Here is an 18620-nt window from a genome sequence, read left to right as displayed (position 1 = left end):
GAATGAAACATCAGCAACTATGTCGGCAATTATTTAGACTGAAAAGTATTATTAATATCTTTTCATTTTTCTTCATTTTTTTCACTCTTTAACTGAATCTTGTTTCTAAACCTCAATGGATAGGGAAGAGAACAGGCCTCTGAAAGGGCAGGCTCCTAGTTTTGCTAGTTTCGGAAATTCGCGTTGTGGTTATGACGACGGTTGTTTGTTGTTGTTGTCTGTTGCCTTTGTCAGCAGTGTCAAGAAACATTCTCTTCTGGACTTGCCGTTCATTGCGACACTAGCATTTTCCATCGTCCTGATCCAGCGTACACTCTATTTGCAACTGTATTCTCTACAATCGGAGAAGAGTAGGCCTACTTACACTTTTTGTACTGTGGTCAACGGCATGCGACAGTGATTACATCATGTACGGGGTTTTTGGTATCCGAGATGCCGCTCCCAGTGCATACATTATTGAACTCTAAACGATATTTGCCCCACTGCGTTGGCTTTGTAGTTTACAATTACATTTGTGAATATCACCACAAACAATTGTTTTCGATGCATGATGCATTGTGACTTGTACTCTGCCCTCAGATCCATTTCTCAAGACATGTTACATTTTTCAATATGGATATCTACTTTCTCACTTGTTTTACCATTAATCGCTTCTTAAATGTTTTTTCTTACTTGTAAAGTACGTAGTAGTAGTTTTTGTAGTTTTCTTTCATCTTTTTTTTTGTGATTTAAAAAAAATTGTATTAGGCCCAAATCATTTTTTTAATTTTCTATGAAAAAGTATGACTCAGCACGAATTCAAGTTTGATATTTGAAGGCAGTAAAATAGTGCTTGGCAATGGTATCTGACTCATTCCATGTACGGCCTGAATTTGCGAGAAACACTTATTTTTACGTTTGAACCACTGATCACAGGGCTGTTCGTTCACTTCTGGCACCTGGAGTAGTCGTCATTAGTTAGTAGTGAGGCTACATAATTTTGTGCGCATGCGTTAGAGTCCTCGCTTTGAACCGGAAGTAAACTAATTTTGTCGACAGGTGAATTCGCAGCTCGCAGGCGGCGTGCAGAGAGAAAGTCTGTCACTGAGTGAAAGCGAAGTGAAAAGTTAAAAAGTAAGGCACTGCACCAGGTAAATAGGTTGCTCAGATTATATAGCGGCACGTCAGACATCTTTTTAACTCAATTATAAAGCCCGGTGGGCATGTGCACGGCTTTCCTCCGGCATTGGGATAACATGACGAGCGGTCTGTGCCAGGCCGCCAAATCCAAAAATATCTAGTCACGCCTTCCTATATACTGTCCTAGTTCCATAGGAGAGCTTCAATTGGCTCTGCCATCTAAATGGAGTCGCAAATAGCCAAGTAATCACAACCGAGGAACTCTATAGGTCATAAACGTGGTGAAAATGCCGTCAAACTCAAGGGAAAATAAAATGTTCTCGACAAAGTAGCCACAATTTTGCTGCTGCCGTGGTTCCGTAGCCTTACTGTCACTACCCTTACATTGTTTGGGAGGCGAACAGACGTCAAGGGAGTGACAGGGTTACAGACCTTCAGCCACAAATTAATTACATATGCTAATATTCCACCGTACTCAGGGAATTTCTAGCTGGCCTTACAGAAGGTTATCAAAAATGGATCCAGATGTATAAGTAAAATGATCAAAACATAACCCGAACCAAAATCTCAAAGTTCTTCGCTGCATGTTTTTGATTCACTCTCTATTTTAAAGCTTACCCAGATTTCTGTGCAGACGGCATCACCCTGTTGACCCGCAATGTGTCCAGAATGAATTCCAGTTGTCAAATTCCTACCTATTTAAATGAAGTAGATGGTGTTTCCAAGTCAATGTGTATTGAAGGGCATCAACATACACCCAAAAAATCAGCAAGTAATGATAGGATATTGTCCTTCAGGATCTTTGCCATTTCCATGATTACATATTGGTGTTTCAATACCGATGCTCTCTCATTACATTTGAGTTTCTTTTTTTTCAGCATCAGCCATGGGTGTGAAGGGACTAGCCATGTACATCGATCAACACTGTCCCAAGTGGTGTACTCCAAGGGTGAACATCCCCAGTCTATGTCATGAGTTCAGGAGCAGAAACGGTGGTAAGACTCCGATTCTTGTGATCGATGGTCTGGCAATGCTGAGGAAACTCTACAGCCCACGCATGTCTTGGGTCCAAGGCGGACAGTGGCGGGAATACTACGAGGTCCTCCGAACACTGGTGGAGAAATTCACAAGGAGCGGGTTCATGTTAGTTTTCATATTTGACGGAGTTGTGGTCAAGTCAAAGAGGTCAACGTGGGTGGACAGGACAAAGGAAAAGTGTAGAGTGGTGCGCAAACTCATTCACTCAATCCAAGAGAATGGAAAGGAGCCTGGGAACAATTCATTTGTGCTGCCGCCCAGTCTGGGTGCATTCACACGCCTTGCTTTAAAAAGCCTCGGCGTGACAGTTGTCAACTCCCTGGTGGAGGCAGACTTGGAAATCGCAGAGTATTGTAAGAATAACGAATGCTTTGGTATTGTGAGTGGTGACACTGATCATCTCATCTTCAATGTCGCAAATGTGTTTGACATCGCCACTTTTGACACCAAGAGTACCCTAAGTGCAGCTGTCTATGATGTTCCCAAAATATGTAAATTCCTCGGCATAAAACCACATCTCTTGCCATTGTTAGCTTGCCTTCTTGGTAATGACTTTGTTCCAACATCATCACTGCAGGCCTTCCATCGCAAAATACTGAAGTTAAACTCAAAAGACAAAATACCCAGCTACGAAGTACTTGTGCCGAGGGTTTGTCAGTACATTACATCCCTGGGCATAAAACAGCTGACGCCTGATGTGGTTTCATGGGTGCAGCTGGATGTGTTTCCGGACGGCTCCCAGTATAGTTGTTTTCATGAAGTGGTCAGAATGTATCAGCTTGAAGGAGATGTGTTTACCTTGACTGCTGCGATCAGCAACGCAAAGACTGAGACATCGGGATCTGCAAAAGATGTAAAGAGAAAGCAGAATGTCAACCACAGCGGCAAAAGTAGGAGTGTGATACCACCTCGTGAAGAACAGCAGTCTGCAACTGATCACAAGCCACCTGTTAGCTCTGAAATCCTAGCATTAGCAAAACAAAGGCATACCAACATCGACAACAATGCTGTCATTTACAGCATCTTGATGCACGGGGAACTAGACTCAGGAGTCTCGATACAGGATTACGCTGACAAATATCTTCCTCCGGCATCCGTGATCTTGAAACCCACACGGCAGAAGATGTACGGGCTCTTGTATAACATTGAAGTTCAGATCAAGGAAGAGGAAGAGAGGATCAAGGAAGAGGAAGAGAGGATTCGCAGAGTGAAGGAGCAGGAAAAACATGATACAGTGACGGTAAGTGGTGCTGAAGTCTCCAGTGCAGGCACTCAGGAAGAGATCATCCACAAGATGGAAGATTTACAGGTCTCCAGTGAGAACCGTGTGTACAAGGATATGCCGCAACTTTGCAGCGGTGATTTTGATCATCCTGAACAAAGTTATCAACCTGCGGATCAAGGGGATGGTAATCTCTACAATCGTCCTCAGCAGAGCTCTCATAACAGCTTTGGTCAGCCTGAGCCAGTCAGAGAACAGCATCACCCATTTCAACAGCAGGCAGGTCAGAGTTCACATCAGGATTGGGTGCAATCAGCACCAAGGGGAAATACCGGCTACAGAGAGGAAGGCTGGGCAGAAAGGGCTCAGCATCAACAACAGCAGCAGCCGTCATGGAACCAGCAAGCAGCCTTGTCACCTGCTCAGCAGCGGCAACAGTTCTTGAGGGAGCAGCAGGAACAGTTACTTCAGCAGCAAGGTCTAACTGATCAGGCGCGCCATCAACAGTTTGATCAACACCACTATCCAAAACAAGAGTACCAGTATGAACGATGCTATCAACTCTGGCAGCAAGATCAACCACTTCCTCAACAACAACAACAACAACAGCAGCAACACTATCAGCAGCAACACTACTCTCAACAACAGCATCAGCATTATCAACAGCAACACGATTATTATGAGCGACAGAATTACCAGCAGCCAAAGAATCGTCACCAACAACACCACAGGGAACCACATCATAATCTCCAACAGAACTACTATCAGCAGCAACAGCACCATCCCCAACACCATCAGAAACAGGTGCAGCAAAATCATCCCCAGCGTAATTTTAAGCAGGAACAGCAATATAAACCCCAAGGGCATTACCAGCGACAAGGTAAATATAAACAGCAACAATTCTATCAACAACAAGGGCGCCATCAACAACAAAACCAACAGCAACTCCCAAGGGCTATCTCCGCTAAGCAAAAGAAAAAACAAAAAAATACGCCATCACAGCAACAGCAAGTGGTCCAGCCACAACAGAAAAAGGCAGTGGCCAAAGTAGCGAAGACAGAGACAGAAAAGGAGAGTGCTCCGTCAGTAGCAGAAGAGCAGAGCAAAACAGTCCCTGGAAAGAATGCTGTGTTAGAGTGGTGTAATTATACAGATTTCAAGTCAAATAGAGAACCAGAAATAGTTGAAGCTATCCCTCTTAATTTACCTGGTAAGTAATACATTTGTAATACCTGTATTCTCTTTTCAATATATACACCAAGTGCAGTTTAAGTTATTTCTGACAGCATTATTTCAAAATCGTATTTTGTTGACAAATGAATTGAGGTGTATTCTGTGGCTTCAACAGAAAGCTGATATTAATAAATACATGGTCAGTTTTGTCCAGTCTCCAGGACTGACCTTGTATCTTGACAGATGGTGTTATAATGTCAAGGGAAGTACTTGCTTTGTATGCCATGGGCCCACTATTCATGTTGAAAAATGTATGACAAAGATGTGAGTCGTATGACAAAGATTTGCTTGTTTTCTTTTAATCTATAGAAGAGTACTGTGTTATGTCTTGCTAAGTGCAATGTGGTGTGTTTTGCTCTAAAAATGTCTCCTCATGAATAATACATGTACTACCTGTCATCGAGAAAATATGTCAGCGTTGTGCTCGCAGGTTGTACAAGCAGAGCAGCACGACTCTGTTATATGTCAATAAAACAGGTTTTGATCAGAATAGTAATTAAATCAGTTCTCCACTGAAACAAATACAGGGAGTCCAACTTTGATACTAACTTGACACCCACTTTGAAGTTATTTTCTTTATTAAATTTATCTATATACTACTCGATGCAATAACTTTTGTGAGTGAGCAATTGGTAATGAGCTTTGATTTAGCTCTGCAGCTGTTGCTCATTATTTATTCATCCAATTTTGAATAATTTATTCATATGTTTATTCATTCATTTACTGAATATTGTTTTGTTGTTATCTGTATCATACTTAGGTGGTACTCCAACAATGGAAGATCTGTGGTTAAGCAAGGACCCAGAGATGGAGAAATCTCGTCTCAGTACATTCCTGGCATGTTGGAGTTGTCAGATTCCCGTGGAGACTCTGAAAAGCCTTCCCAGTCATTTCCAGATCTTCAGTGTAGTGCTTCACTATTTAGTTGAGCAGCATTCACCTGAGATCCTTGCAGAGTGGGAGTTGGATGCGTTCATTGCTCAAGCTGTCTCTCCCCTCTGTGGTGATGTCAGGTACCTTTCAGCCGTGGAGGTAATGCCAACTTTCTGAACGTATACCCAATAATTTTTGCAAAGCCCCCCCCACACACACACACACACACATGGCCAAATTTTGAAAACACCCGACACAGCCTGACAGTAGCCAGACATTTTGATTTCCCCATCATTTGTAGATTTGTAGAATGCAGTTGATGAAGGGTGGCTGAGGGCATGCAATGGAGTAGTGTCTATCAAATCATAGTTAAAACATAGGGCCAAAGTCCCTGAAGCTACTATAGCCATGGATACAAATTAAGTATTTCCTGACTGTATGAAATTATCTCACTAAGGTCATCCTAGGGACCTGTAAACCAAATATTAAAGCTGTCTGACCAGCGGTTTTGAAAAAACAAGCGACTCAACAGTTGACAGAGCTCTGCTATGTTATGTAGAGAATAACCTTTTGTGACACATGTATTGATTAAGGGGCCGTCGATAATAAAAGTTGACGCACAAGAAACGTAATTCCTTCGTTTTACTTGAAACCCCCACCCTCCCCCTTCAAAACGAAAGTTCTTATGCGAAAAATCAATTTCGTATTATGATGCCGTTTCTGACAAACCCACATGTACACGCACCTCTCCGATCCGCACGCCCATGAAAAAATACCAGAAGGCACATTAATAAATAAACCTCCACTTTACGCGTTTAACTTTTTAAGACAGAACATTTTAATGTATTTCGCACGTAGGAAAATGTTTCACATACATGTTTCTCATTGAACAAGTCATCGTTGATGACACAGTCCCCACTTGTTAATAATGGGTACTTTGATTACATGTCCTCAGAGAGGATAGAGTCCTCTTCATTAATTAGGTCTGTGATAAAAATACTTTGATACAGATGGCGCTCAATGGCCAAGAGTGAGTTCCATGGTGATGAAAACGTAAAACCAATGTAGGCCACCATCCTAAAGTTCATAAAATGAGTCAACTAGGAATTAATCAACAGGATGTTACAAAACATTTTTGCATACAATTCTAACACTGAACAGATTATCACTGGTACCATATTTCATAAAGTTTGATGCAGTATTTACAACACTGAGATCAACATCTGTATCAAGTTTCATCACATTTGACGTATTAATTTGTGGCTATATCACCCTAATTAGGAAAATTCATTACTTATGCAATTACAAATTAATTAAAATGACACTGATAAATGTCTTTTTTAATGTTAAAGCAATGTGAGCTTAACATTGGTTAACATCTGTATAAAGTTTCATGAATTTCATGCAGTACATATTTCTTGACATATCAGCCTACTTACAAAACTTCAATAAATGACATGTTACTGCTACATGACGTGAAACAAATTGACACGCATATGTATGAAATAGGTCAATGTCAACTTTGAATGATACTGGTGGAAATATGTCTGAGTTATGGCTCTGTACATGAAAACATCGTAATAAAATGGCTGCCTAGCGACCATATTGGATTGTATCACATAAAAAATCGACGTACATATGTATGACATAGGCCAATGTCCTTGTACCAACTTTGAATAAAATCGGTTGAGATATGCCTGAGTTATGCCTCTGTATATGAAAAAATTGTAACAAAATGGCCACACAGCAGCCATATTGGATCGTATCATAAAACAAATTGACATGCATATCTATGACATTGGTCAATGTCCTTGTACCAACTTTGAATAAAATCGGTTGAGATATGCCTGAGTTATGCCTCTGTATATGAAAAATTGTAATAAAATGGCCGCCTAGCGGCCATATTGGATTGTATCACAAAACAAATCGACGTGCATATCTATGACATTGGTCAATGTCCTTGTACCAACTTTGAATAAAATCGGTTGAGATATGCCTGAGTTATGCCTCTGTATATGAAAAAATTGTAATAAAATGGCCGCCTAGCGGCCATATTGGATTGTATCACAAAACAAATCGACGTGCATATCTATGACATTGGTCAATGTCCTTGTACCAATGTTGAATAAAATCGGTTGAAACACGTCTGAGTTATGGCTCTGTACATGAAAAAATCGTAATAAAATGGCCGCCTGGCGGCCATATTGGATCGTATCACAAAACAAATTGACGTGCATATCTATGACATTGGTCAATGTCCTTGTACCAACTTTGAATAAAATCGGTTGAAACATGTCTGAGTTATGCCTCTGTACATGAAAAAATCGTAATAAAATGGCCGCCTGGCGGCCATATTGGATCGTATCACAAAACAAATTGAAGTGCATATCTATGACATTGGTCAATGTCCTTGTACCAACTTTGAATAAAATTGGTTGAAACATGTCTGAGTTATGGCTCTGTACATGAAAAAATCGTAATAAAATGGCCGCCTGGCGGCCATATTGGATCGTATCCCAAAACAAATTGACGAGCATCTGTATGACATATGAAGTAATCCTTGTACCAAGTTTGAATGAAAATCGCTTCTTGCATCTCTGAGATATCTGTGTGAACGGACGGACGGATGCACGCACGCACACACGCACGCACGCACGCACGGACGCATGCACGGACATGACCATACAAGCTTTTTTTCACATTCATGTCTTTTCGTTGTCTTTTCTTGTCTCCGTATTTTGTGGTCATTCGCACTTCGAAAACAATAGAGGAAAATCCTTATGCGATTTTGACGCACACAAAACGAAATGAGCTATTACCCCTCCCCCTAAACGCAAGAATTACGTTTGTCGTGCGTCATCTTTTATTATCGACGGCCCCTAAGAAGGTGGATATCTTTGATAGCTCATTTCAGGATGGCCTGACCAAAAATGGAAAAAAAAATTCCGTAAAAATACAGATTTGCATATTTCATCACAATTTTAACAAATCTAAGTTGGGTTATCCCTAGGGACCTGTATACCAAATAACAAAGCTGTCTGACCAGTGGTTATGAAGAAGAAGATTTTTTACCAAAAACACCTTTTTTGGTGCTAATTTGCATATTTTCAACAATATCAAAAATTAATAAAAAGAGTTTCTCAAAATCATATACTGTATTTTATCCACACAACAAATATCAAATCAGTAAGTACTGCATTTCTCAAGATATTCGAGTGGACGGACGCCTCACAAACAGACATGTACATACATACTGACAGTGCACGCCGGATGGATACCCATACCAATAGCTTCTATAGACTATATTAGTCTATAGTAGCTAATAAACGAGAGTTAATTACATTCTAATTAAAGTAAACAAGACTTGCTTAAATCAAGATTTTCGTCATAAAAAAACAGCATATCTGTCAGGTTATAAAGAATCTTAAGCTGGTTATCTTTTTATCAGTATTTTCATCCTATTAACCAAGCACATTTTAACATTCAAATTAACATTGTAAGTAAGTTCTGTTGAATAAGTTGAGACTGTACGTACTTAGAGAAAGCACACTGAAGAGACAAATGTTTGAAACTTAAGAAGTTCAAGGTCATCAAAAGCATCATGTAAGGCTTTCATTGCACTGTTTACACAGATTGCATAATTGCTATAAATAGCACATGAGGAATCTTACAGCCAAGCTTTACCATAAAAACCCTATCACTTTGACCACTCTTTTAATTGACCACTCTATTTTTTTCCTCAAAAAGTAATTTTATTTTATCCTTACCAAGTCAACCATAAATGGAAATTAGAACTTTCTCTTTCTCTATTTATTTGACCACCCTATCATGACAAACTATTTGAGCAATTTCTTTAGATAACAAACAGGGCACAATAAATGACGGTTCAGAATATGTCAAAGTTGGGATTCAGGAAAGTTGCCTTTACATGTTTTAATCCTCCAAGATGGTAAGAATTTCACTATGAACTGTCAAAAAAAGTTGAACTTTCTGATAATTCTACACTAAAATTATTTTGGCTTTGATGATTTCCTAATTAATTCAATTATTTAAAATCATATATATTATTTTTTTCTGGGTGAATTGATAGGGTTTATACAGTACAAGAATTACATACAATGTAAGTCAAATTTTGATCAAAAATGACAAAAAAAATTCCTTAAAAATACAGATTTGCATATTTCATCACAATTTGAACAAATCCAAGTTGGGTGATCCCTAGGGACCTGTATACCAAATAACAAAGCTGTCTGACCAGCGGTTATGAAGAAGAAGATTTTTTACCAAAACGCCTTTTTTGGCATTAATTTGCCTATTTTCAACAATATCAAAAATTAAAAAAATAGTTTCTCAAAATCATATTTTTCATCTACACAACAAATATCAAATCAGTAAGTACTGCGGTTCTCAAGATATTTGAGTGGACGGACGCCTCACAAACGGACATACATACATACATACATACATACATACAGACTGACGACGGACGCCGGACGGATACCCATCCCAATAGCTTCTATAGACTATAGTCTATAGTAGCTAAACTAGTCAACCTCTGTTGCCTTTCTGACATGAGATACTACACAGTGATGTCTCATTGGACAACATTCTGATATGCAAATAATCCTCTATCAGCTGAGACACATAGTAGCAAAATCTCTCCTAACTAGTTTGCAAATAAAAATCAGAAAATTTGACTTCTCTTGTACTTCCATATATCTATGTGACAAATGGCAGAACCATTTCTCCTTAAAGGTAGAAGTTTAATTGATAAATGGCTGGTGTTTGTATTCAGCGCTGTGATAAATTTAACTAAACCTTTGAGTGCCAAAGTCATTTTTGTCACCTTTATAAAATATACTTATGTAAATTTTTTTCAGATATTTTGCCAAAATTTTGATAAAAAACTGTAGCCAACAAAACACAATGTCCATCTCGTCCAAAATTATCAAAAAAATTACAGAAAAATTCATAATAATTGGTAAAATATTGCACTAAAATTTTGGTGGGAAAAATTATAGCACTCAAAGGGTTAACCAAAGTAACATAAACCTATCACTTAAGTTGGAAGAAAAAGAAGAAATGAGTGAAATTACCAATTTTCAATTTATCTTTGATTTCATATTTTGCTACCTCAGCCTGGAAAAGTTGTATCCAGGGCTGTACATCTGGCAACCATACTGTTAATGGGAGTAGCTGCTGCATTGGACATCAACAGTGTATGTGGCTATCCTCTGAAGATGGCAGACGGCTTCCCATGGAAATTCTTTGATGGTAAACTCTTCCACCTGAAGTACCTGTGGGCACAGGAAGGTTTCAACCAAGCTGACAGGGGAGTTTCTCTCCTCTGTGACCATAATGTGAGTGGTTTATTTACTCTCAATCCTGTATATAACTATCTTTTTTCTCCCAGACTGGTTAGAGTTCACAACAATCGTAGTGAAGTTAGTTGAAAGCATTTCAATTTTTGATGAAGGCAGAAGTCAAACTATTTTTCACAAGTTCCATTTAATTTGATAGGTCAACCATTCAATGTCCATCAAAATATTGATTTTTTTTTTTAAATGTCAAATTAAACATACTTACAGTAGTTCTTTTTAACTTGATTTTCATAAGTTTTGAGATGTAATGGGCATGTGAGAGACTTTGAACAAAATTTAACTTGGTATTAAAGAAGATTCAAAGGAGTATAAAAATTATCATGTCCCTGACAAAATTTAATCCTTATTTGCGGTGTTGTATGTGTAAAATCTTGGATAATCCATAGACAGAAAATGACACCCATCCCCAGTCTGTTTTGTAAGAAAGGACAAAATCAGGCAGTATGTCAGTTTTCGGAAACCAGCAAAACATGACATCTTCTATTTTTGCTGATAGCAGCACTATTGGCAATATTAGGTGCAGTACTGCTTTATATGCAAATAATTCTGTGTAATTTCTTACATTTGAATGTGTGTAACTCAAAAAAATGGCCAGAAGGAAATAAGTCATTTTATGCCTGCATCTATTTCTAATACCGTGGCATTTCCCACTGGTCACAGACATCTGCCAATCATTATAGAGTCCCTTTCCTCAATCTGCCTATTGAGGGCATACTTTGAGGACAATTCTTAATACTGTAGTGTATTATAATGAAAAAGGAAAGTCAACCAATTAAGGCCAAGAAAAATTGCATTATATCTTTCTTGTCATCGTCTGCACCACTTTGAGACCGGTTTTGTCATGTCTCATTGTCTGTCTTTTGTACATGACAGGATGTGTTAGAACCAGTAGGACAGTTCATGATTTATCAAGGCTCGATATGCATTGAAAGTACGGTTTCCTGAATGCATAATTGCCTAATTTTTCAAATTAATCACCTCAATCTAGTTAATTTGACCTACCCATTTGTTGTAAAATGTATAAACCATTATATAATTACAAATTACAATCCAACTAATTTCATCCACCCATTTCATTTCGATGTAGTCATGAGTGCATGGATTTGCAAACTGATGATGTAAGCCGAATTAATGAGACCCAGCCGTTCTTTTGTAAACTCGATATTAACATTCCATGAATGAAATAAATAGAGGTTGGCCGGCTGTGTTTCATTGATAGGGTTGACTTTGACAATGGGTTGCAGCAAACAGTCTGTGGCAAAGAAGAGAAAATTTCCTCCCATATGAATACTGATCTTGTGTCATTTACTACCCAGGATATGCCGTCATAATTCATCAAAAAGTGGCTTTATACCTTCACCAATAGCATTTAAATTCTGCAGTACGGTGCATGTATTAATGTTTGAAGAATACTCATACAATTTGTGGATTCACTTAAGTCATTAATTCACCAAATGTTACCATGACAACTTGGAAGACGTGAACACTTGCGCAGAGAAAGCTTTTCATCTCTTTGACTTCAGAAAAAAATGTAAAAACAGGAAACTCATAAATTCTCGGATTCATTTCAGCTGTGTACATGTTTTATGTAGCTTCATTCATTTGATACAACAAAGGAAATTGTGGGTGGAGCGCAGTATGGACGGTCATAAATATGTACATTGAGGGTGTTCTTAACACAGAGATAGGAAAGTGAAAATGGTTTTTGACTGAAAAAATAAATTATTTATGGTTTTTTGACTTTGCATACAACGTATTGGATCACTTTCCATTAAACAGTCAAAGAATTAGAACCATCCGGTACACCTGACACCCTGAGAGCTCCGAGTCAAAAAAAATTGAAAAAGCCTGTTACCATGACTACTCCAATACATTGGTAGTTTATTCTCTTTCCCCCTGCTGTGGTGTGTGGTGTACTCATACAACATTAGGCTGGATATGGATTACCCTAATGTGTTTGGAAGGTCATGAACTTTTCCACAACATATTGGGCTCATTCAGATAACATTTTATGGTGTGGTACTTAAAATCAGTTAAAATAGTGGGTGATTGTGAAAGTATATTTACGCCAGTTTTTTCCTTCTTCAATCAAGGAAAAGGGAATGTTTTCATCAGTTTTTAGTTTGCATCAGTTGTCTTAGAATGAGTCTTTTTCTCTTCTCAGTGTTTCAGCAGTGATTTGGATAACGTTTGCTCATTTTTCAACTGTTACATATTTCATAACCCTCACATGTCTCCTTGTATTTTCGTCTTTCACGATTCAAATACTAAAAACTCGTTGAGTAAGTCTTTTCTTATAGAGTCATTAGTAAGGCTGGTGTGTAAAATTTTGGCTGTCAAACATTTAATCAAAAATCAGTAAAGGGAAAGTTGTCTAGGTTCATTTTGTGACGCAGCAAATGTGAGTTCAAGGCAAGGCCAAGGATGCGACCTAATAAAAGGCATATTCATTTTCCACTTACACAGTGTTTGTTTTCCGTTCTCCGTCCACTTTACTCGGTTCAGATTTTCTAGCAATAGGTTTTACAACATAAAATATTTAAAAGGTTGGAGATTACTAAAATATTTGCATCTAAACGAAACTTACGACATCACTTCCCACAATCTGTTTCTGCAGTTAATCATGTTGTGGGATTTTCATATTTAACCCTTTTCCTGCCAAGTCCATATTTCACCACCAGGTCAAGATGGTTAAAATTAATGAAACACAACGTATTCCATATGATGTATTTTCACGTAATACTGTACATTTGAAGGCTGTTGAAAACATAATACTGTAAAGTTGATTTTTTTGGGACAAAAGATGCTATAACATACCAAGCCAAGTGGGTGAAAATACGTCATGTTTGGCTCAAACCGCTTTTTACTGACTTGGCTGATGGGGAAGTGATACATTTATTACTGTCTGGCAGGAAAAGGGTTAAGGGAGGGGAGATTTGGTTCTATGTCAAAGTAAGACAAAGGCAATTAGATTCATTTGGTGTGTTTTGATGATCCATGATTGCAAAGTACCGTAGATACACATTCCGCCTTGGTGGAAACCACATCCAGTCACTCTGTATATTTTGCAGGGAAAGTGAAAATCATATACTTAAACAGGAATTTTAGTGTTTCTTATCAATTTTATTGTTTTCAATTTTTGTTTCACTGGCTTTTTCCATCAGGATGAAGCCATGAAAACATTCAGGCAGCTGAAGAAGGGAATCTTGGAGGGAAGTAGGTGGCAACAACCTGAATCTCAGCCAATGAAGAACTCTGATGAAAAGGAGTCAGAGAAAAGTGAATCTCAGCCAATGAAAGGCTCTGATGGAAATGAATCAGGGAAAAGTGAATCTCAGCCAGTGAAGAACTCTGATGGAAAAGAGTCAGAGAAAAGTGAATCTCAGCCAACGAAAGGCTCTGATGGAAATGAATCCAGGAAAAGTGAATCTCAGCCAATGAAAGGCTCTGATGGAAATGAAATAGTGACTTCTGATGCTCAGCCTTCGAAGGGCTCAAACAGTGATGACCTAGTGAGTCTGAACATAGGAAAGGATCTGATGGAAACAAGGCAAAGGAAAGCATGTCTCAACCAATGAAGGGATCAGATGGAAGTGCATCTACGAAAAGCAAATCCAAGCCAACAAACACTTCCGACAGAAAGCAGGTAGTAAAAAGTGAGCCTTAACCAACAGAGACCTGAGATGGAAAGATATATGATTAAACCAATCATAAATACACCAGACACATGAACTGGGCTTTGTGCCAGGCACTGCCAGTTTTGGTTTTTTTTCATAACTGCCAAATTTTTGTTCTGTGTTAGCTTTTGTGTTTAGTTGTCACTTTATGGTAGCCATTGATCTAATTTATACATGTAGTTACTTAGAGTAGCCAGAATATCACATTATGACAGAACCCAAATGGCATTGTGTGCTCGCCACTGTTCAACAAATGTGTCCACGTCTTAAGTGTGAAAAATACAGTCATTCTTTTTTATGCATAGTTTACCTGTATCACACACCTGTAGTTTGTATGTTGCGCCAAAGTTCATAGATTACAATATGGTATCGCAATATTAAATGCAGGAGAAGCTACAGACAGTTAAACCACATGGTGGCTGTCAGAGAAAGTGCAAATAAGATCCAAAATGACTAAGATTAAAGAATTATTACAACTCGGAAGGACATTTATTTACTCAAATTTTTAAGTTTTATTTATTCGTTGTTTTGACTTGACTTCAGCTGAATGGTTTTATAAAGTGAGTTTTATATGGAAGCTTAAGAATGGAGTTGAAAGTTTGCTTGAGAAAAGTTTGAGCAAAAGTTGTCTTTCACTTTTGAGGAGCATACTGCCTTAAAGATAAAACAGCTCTTACTTACACTTGAGTGTTGTCTCAGCAAGTAGTATCTGGACTAGCAGGTTATGCAACTACAAGCGGCATCTGATTGTAAACAAAGTGAAGGTCAACAGAGTGTAATCTTGCACACTCTTGGACAAGACTCTCGCCCACTTCTCAGTAAACGAGCGTTGTTTTGACACCTTTGTGTGTGATTCCTTGGTACTGCTAGACATGATCTTTGGCGATGAGACAAAATTTGAGAATTGTGCTGGGTATGATACACAGAAATCATCCCCTCATTGCAGATGTAGATTAGGCTTATATCCATGCAAATGCTACCGTTCATTTTCAGACTTCATTTGTAGTCACATTTTGGAATATCAAAATGTGAAAATTTGAAAAAACTTTCTCAGCTTTCACATTTCACATAACATTATGTCTCATACCTGATGCTTTGGGCCAGTCTAAAACTAGATTGAATTTCACTAAAGAATCTCCAGAAAAAATGTGAAAAGATTGCTTTTAATTAACATTTTTTACTGTAATGTTATCATAACAGCAACAAAAAATTCTGTTAAGACCCAAAATTTGCATTCGTTGGGGTCTTTCTGAATTCATTGATCTGACATTGAAATGACCCTGTTAGTTACATAAAGCTAGTAGCAACACAACTGTGGTTATCATCCCTAGTAAATGATGGTTTGGCTATTGCGTTCTTGACTTCTTATTAAATGTTGACAGCTTCTGTAATTACATTTTCAAAATGACTCTTTGAGAATATAATTAGCTTTGTCAACGGAGAAAATTTCTATCAACTGCTTTGTTTTGGAATGTGATACAGACTGTGCTGTGTTCACAGTAATTTTCACAGAGTTCACTGTAATGAATTCATTATCTCAGTGTCTTGACAGTATAGCTGTGTATTCAGGGACTTTACAGATACAACATAGCTGTGATATCTCAGTGTAATTGATGACTTCTCATTTAAGAGCTATAAACAAGAAGTTTTAGAGGTTGGAAAGCGAGTTCACCAACCTTCTGGGTGATCACATTGTTGAAAAGAGAACAAGACTGTTCTAAAATTGTTCAGTGTCAGGAATTTCCCCAGTGTCATTTTCATTTATACAGCTTCTCAGCTCCAGTAAACATGCTGAGACTTTCTGTTTTTTTCTCAGTGCGTCCCTTTCCGTCATCCTGTGTAATACCTGTGTATTGCCATATTCCACTGAGGGATAGAGAAATATTATATTTTGATATATGGCAGAGACTCGCTACAAAAAAGATAATTCTTCTCCCAGTTTAATGTGTTGCCTTATGTTATACTATGTATTATTATACCCTTTCCAAAGGATGGGGTCAGTTTTTTGCTTTGATGCGTCCAATTATTTGACTTGATCACATTGCCTATGGACGGTGATGTTGCCATTGTTGTGTATATGGTCAAGTATCTATACTGACCATACATATATTATCAGTTTATTTCCAATTTTTATCATTGTATTAAATGACAAGTTAGGATTAATTAATCACTGACAAGGGATGACTGAAGATGGTGCTTTGACAATTCTATTGTCCTGGAAACAATAACTGTGCTGTATAATATTAGGTTGCTTTGCCCACCTCACACTCTGCACAAGTATTTTATGAATGGAAGCAATAATAGCTTGTTATTTGGACTCCCTGTTTTCATACCACACTAATGAATTGTCATTGTGCAAAAATAATATTTGTATCATACCGTTGTCATAGTAACAAGAAGAAAGCTAAGCTACCGGTCATAAATAGTTCGACGAGTTCATTCAATAAAACCTATATGTATGAGTGAGCAGGAAATAGGGTGTTGTCACTAGCACAACAGTTGCCACGCTTTGATGGAGATGTTCTGTCTAATCATGCTATATTGGACTGAATTGTCTCCAGTCCTGTTATGTTATGTTTGTGTGTGTGCCTATCTCCTGTACTTTGCAGTCTATTAACATCTGATCACTAGTTGTCACACAGTGTAACAGGGATTTCTAGAATATCATGACATGCGTAAGCTTCAATTACATTTATCATGTTTCACCAGTATTAACAGGTTTTCACAGTCCACTGAACTTGTATATGTATAATGAATGAATCCTATATTATGAATTTATTCTTTGATGGATGACATGTAATTATATACATGTTCTTTACATACACTGATGAATCATGGGATGTCGCAGGATGGCACTCAGAGAAAAGGTCAATGCGTTGGAAGGTGAATCGGCAAAAATCCAAACTTTTGCCATGCAGAGTGGGCCAAGGTTAAGTTCAGGTGATTAAGAAAAATATTTACCACAGCAGCCACAGACTGCTCCAAATTGTATTCCTTCAACATTTAGTGAAATATACTGTTTTCTAAAATTTGTCAAAACATTCAGTTTTACGTAGGAATTTATCTATTGACCATTATGTACATGATATGAACTCTATCAATGAAAGGATATCACTCTTTATGCCAAGTTCTTTTTTGATAATTTTGCATTTGTATAACCTGTCATTGGGAAACCTTGGACATCACTTTGAAACAATCTAGTAGAATGTACAAGGTCAATGATATGAGCCTGGTAGTTTCTCTGACGTTCTTTTCAAATTGCAGTTTTGAAATGTGTTAACTACCGATGTAGAATTTTCAAAATGGAAGAAACCATTGTTGAATTGTATTTGTTTTCAGTGACGGTAGATAACAAAAAGAAAGAATAGTCTACAGAATGCCAACAGCTGCAGTGTTACGCTGGGAACCCGAACAGCCATGGCAAATTTTCTTATAAAGATGAGTTACTATAGATAAGTAATCAACGTTCAAAGTATGTGTGTAAACACTCAAACAAAGATTAGTAAACAATTCTGTACACAACAGAAACTAAAACCATAAGCTGTTTATCAAACTTTGGTAAGGTGTAATCACTTTAACTTTTGTCAGTTATGTATTGGCTTGAAATTGAGTGGGAGAGATTAGGCCAGTTAAATCATGTGTGCAGATGTTTAAGCAGTATGATATAAGCTGAAAAAACTCAAGTTTGGCATGCATTTGCTATGTTGTTCAAATATTCTTGTGTTCTGTTAATATATTTATCTGTTTTTCTGAAACGTTTGAACCAACTCGGTAATAAATATGTTCTGAGGAAGTTACCAGTGTAATATCGTAATTTATGGTGCAAAAAGGCTTACATGGGCAACTACCATAAGGGTGAAAAATAGTAAAAGATATTGTGAATTGTGTATTGAGAGGAAATACTTTTGTTCTCATCTGGAAATTCCAAGAGAGTTAAACCCCAAGATATTAAGTTTACCATCAAACTAGTCAACTTACAGTATACGTTCTGAAAACAAAACACAAATAGATTGAAAATATCATTGTGTCCGCATGGAATGATAAAATTTACAAGTATTCAGGATATTTATACTGTGT

General features: G+C 37.7%; 1 protein-coding gene across 2 annotated transcripts; it reads left to right on the top strand.

Annotated features, from left to right (window-relative positions):
- The first annotated feature begins 981 nt into the window (after positions 1-981).
- LOC139149827 (constitutive coactivator of peroxisome proliferator-activated receptor gamma-like) lies at positions 982-18336 on the top strand. 2 transcript variants are annotated; one of them, XM_070721820.1, is made up of 5 exons: positions 982-1130; positions 1998-4589; positions 5373-5644; positions 10624-10845; positions 14031-18336. In XM_070721820.1, exons 2-5 carry the CDS (start codon positions 2006-2008, stop codon positions 14442-14444), a joined length of 3492 nt encoding a protein of 1163 aa, XP_070577921.1. In that variant the 5' UTR covers positions 982-1130; positions 1998-2005; the 3' UTR covers positions 14445-18336. The 2 variants fall into 2 exon arrangements, with proteins under 2 accessions (XP_070577921.1, XP_070577922.1); XM_070721821.1 differs by having other exon boundaries at positions 1006-1113.
- The last annotated feature ends 284 nt before the right edge of the window (positions 18337-18620 follow it).

The sequence above is a fragment of the Ptychodera flava genome, chromosome 14 (assembly GCF_041260155.1).
Source record: "Ptychodera flava strain L36383 chromosome 14, AS_Pfla_20210202, whole genome shotgun sequence".
Lineage (NCBI taxonomy): Eukaryota > Metazoa > Hemichordata > Enteropneusta > Ptychoderidae > Ptychodera > Ptychodera flava.
The sequence above is the reverse complement of the archived record's forward strand: the minus strand, read 5'-3'. Positions and strand labels throughout refer to the sequence as shown.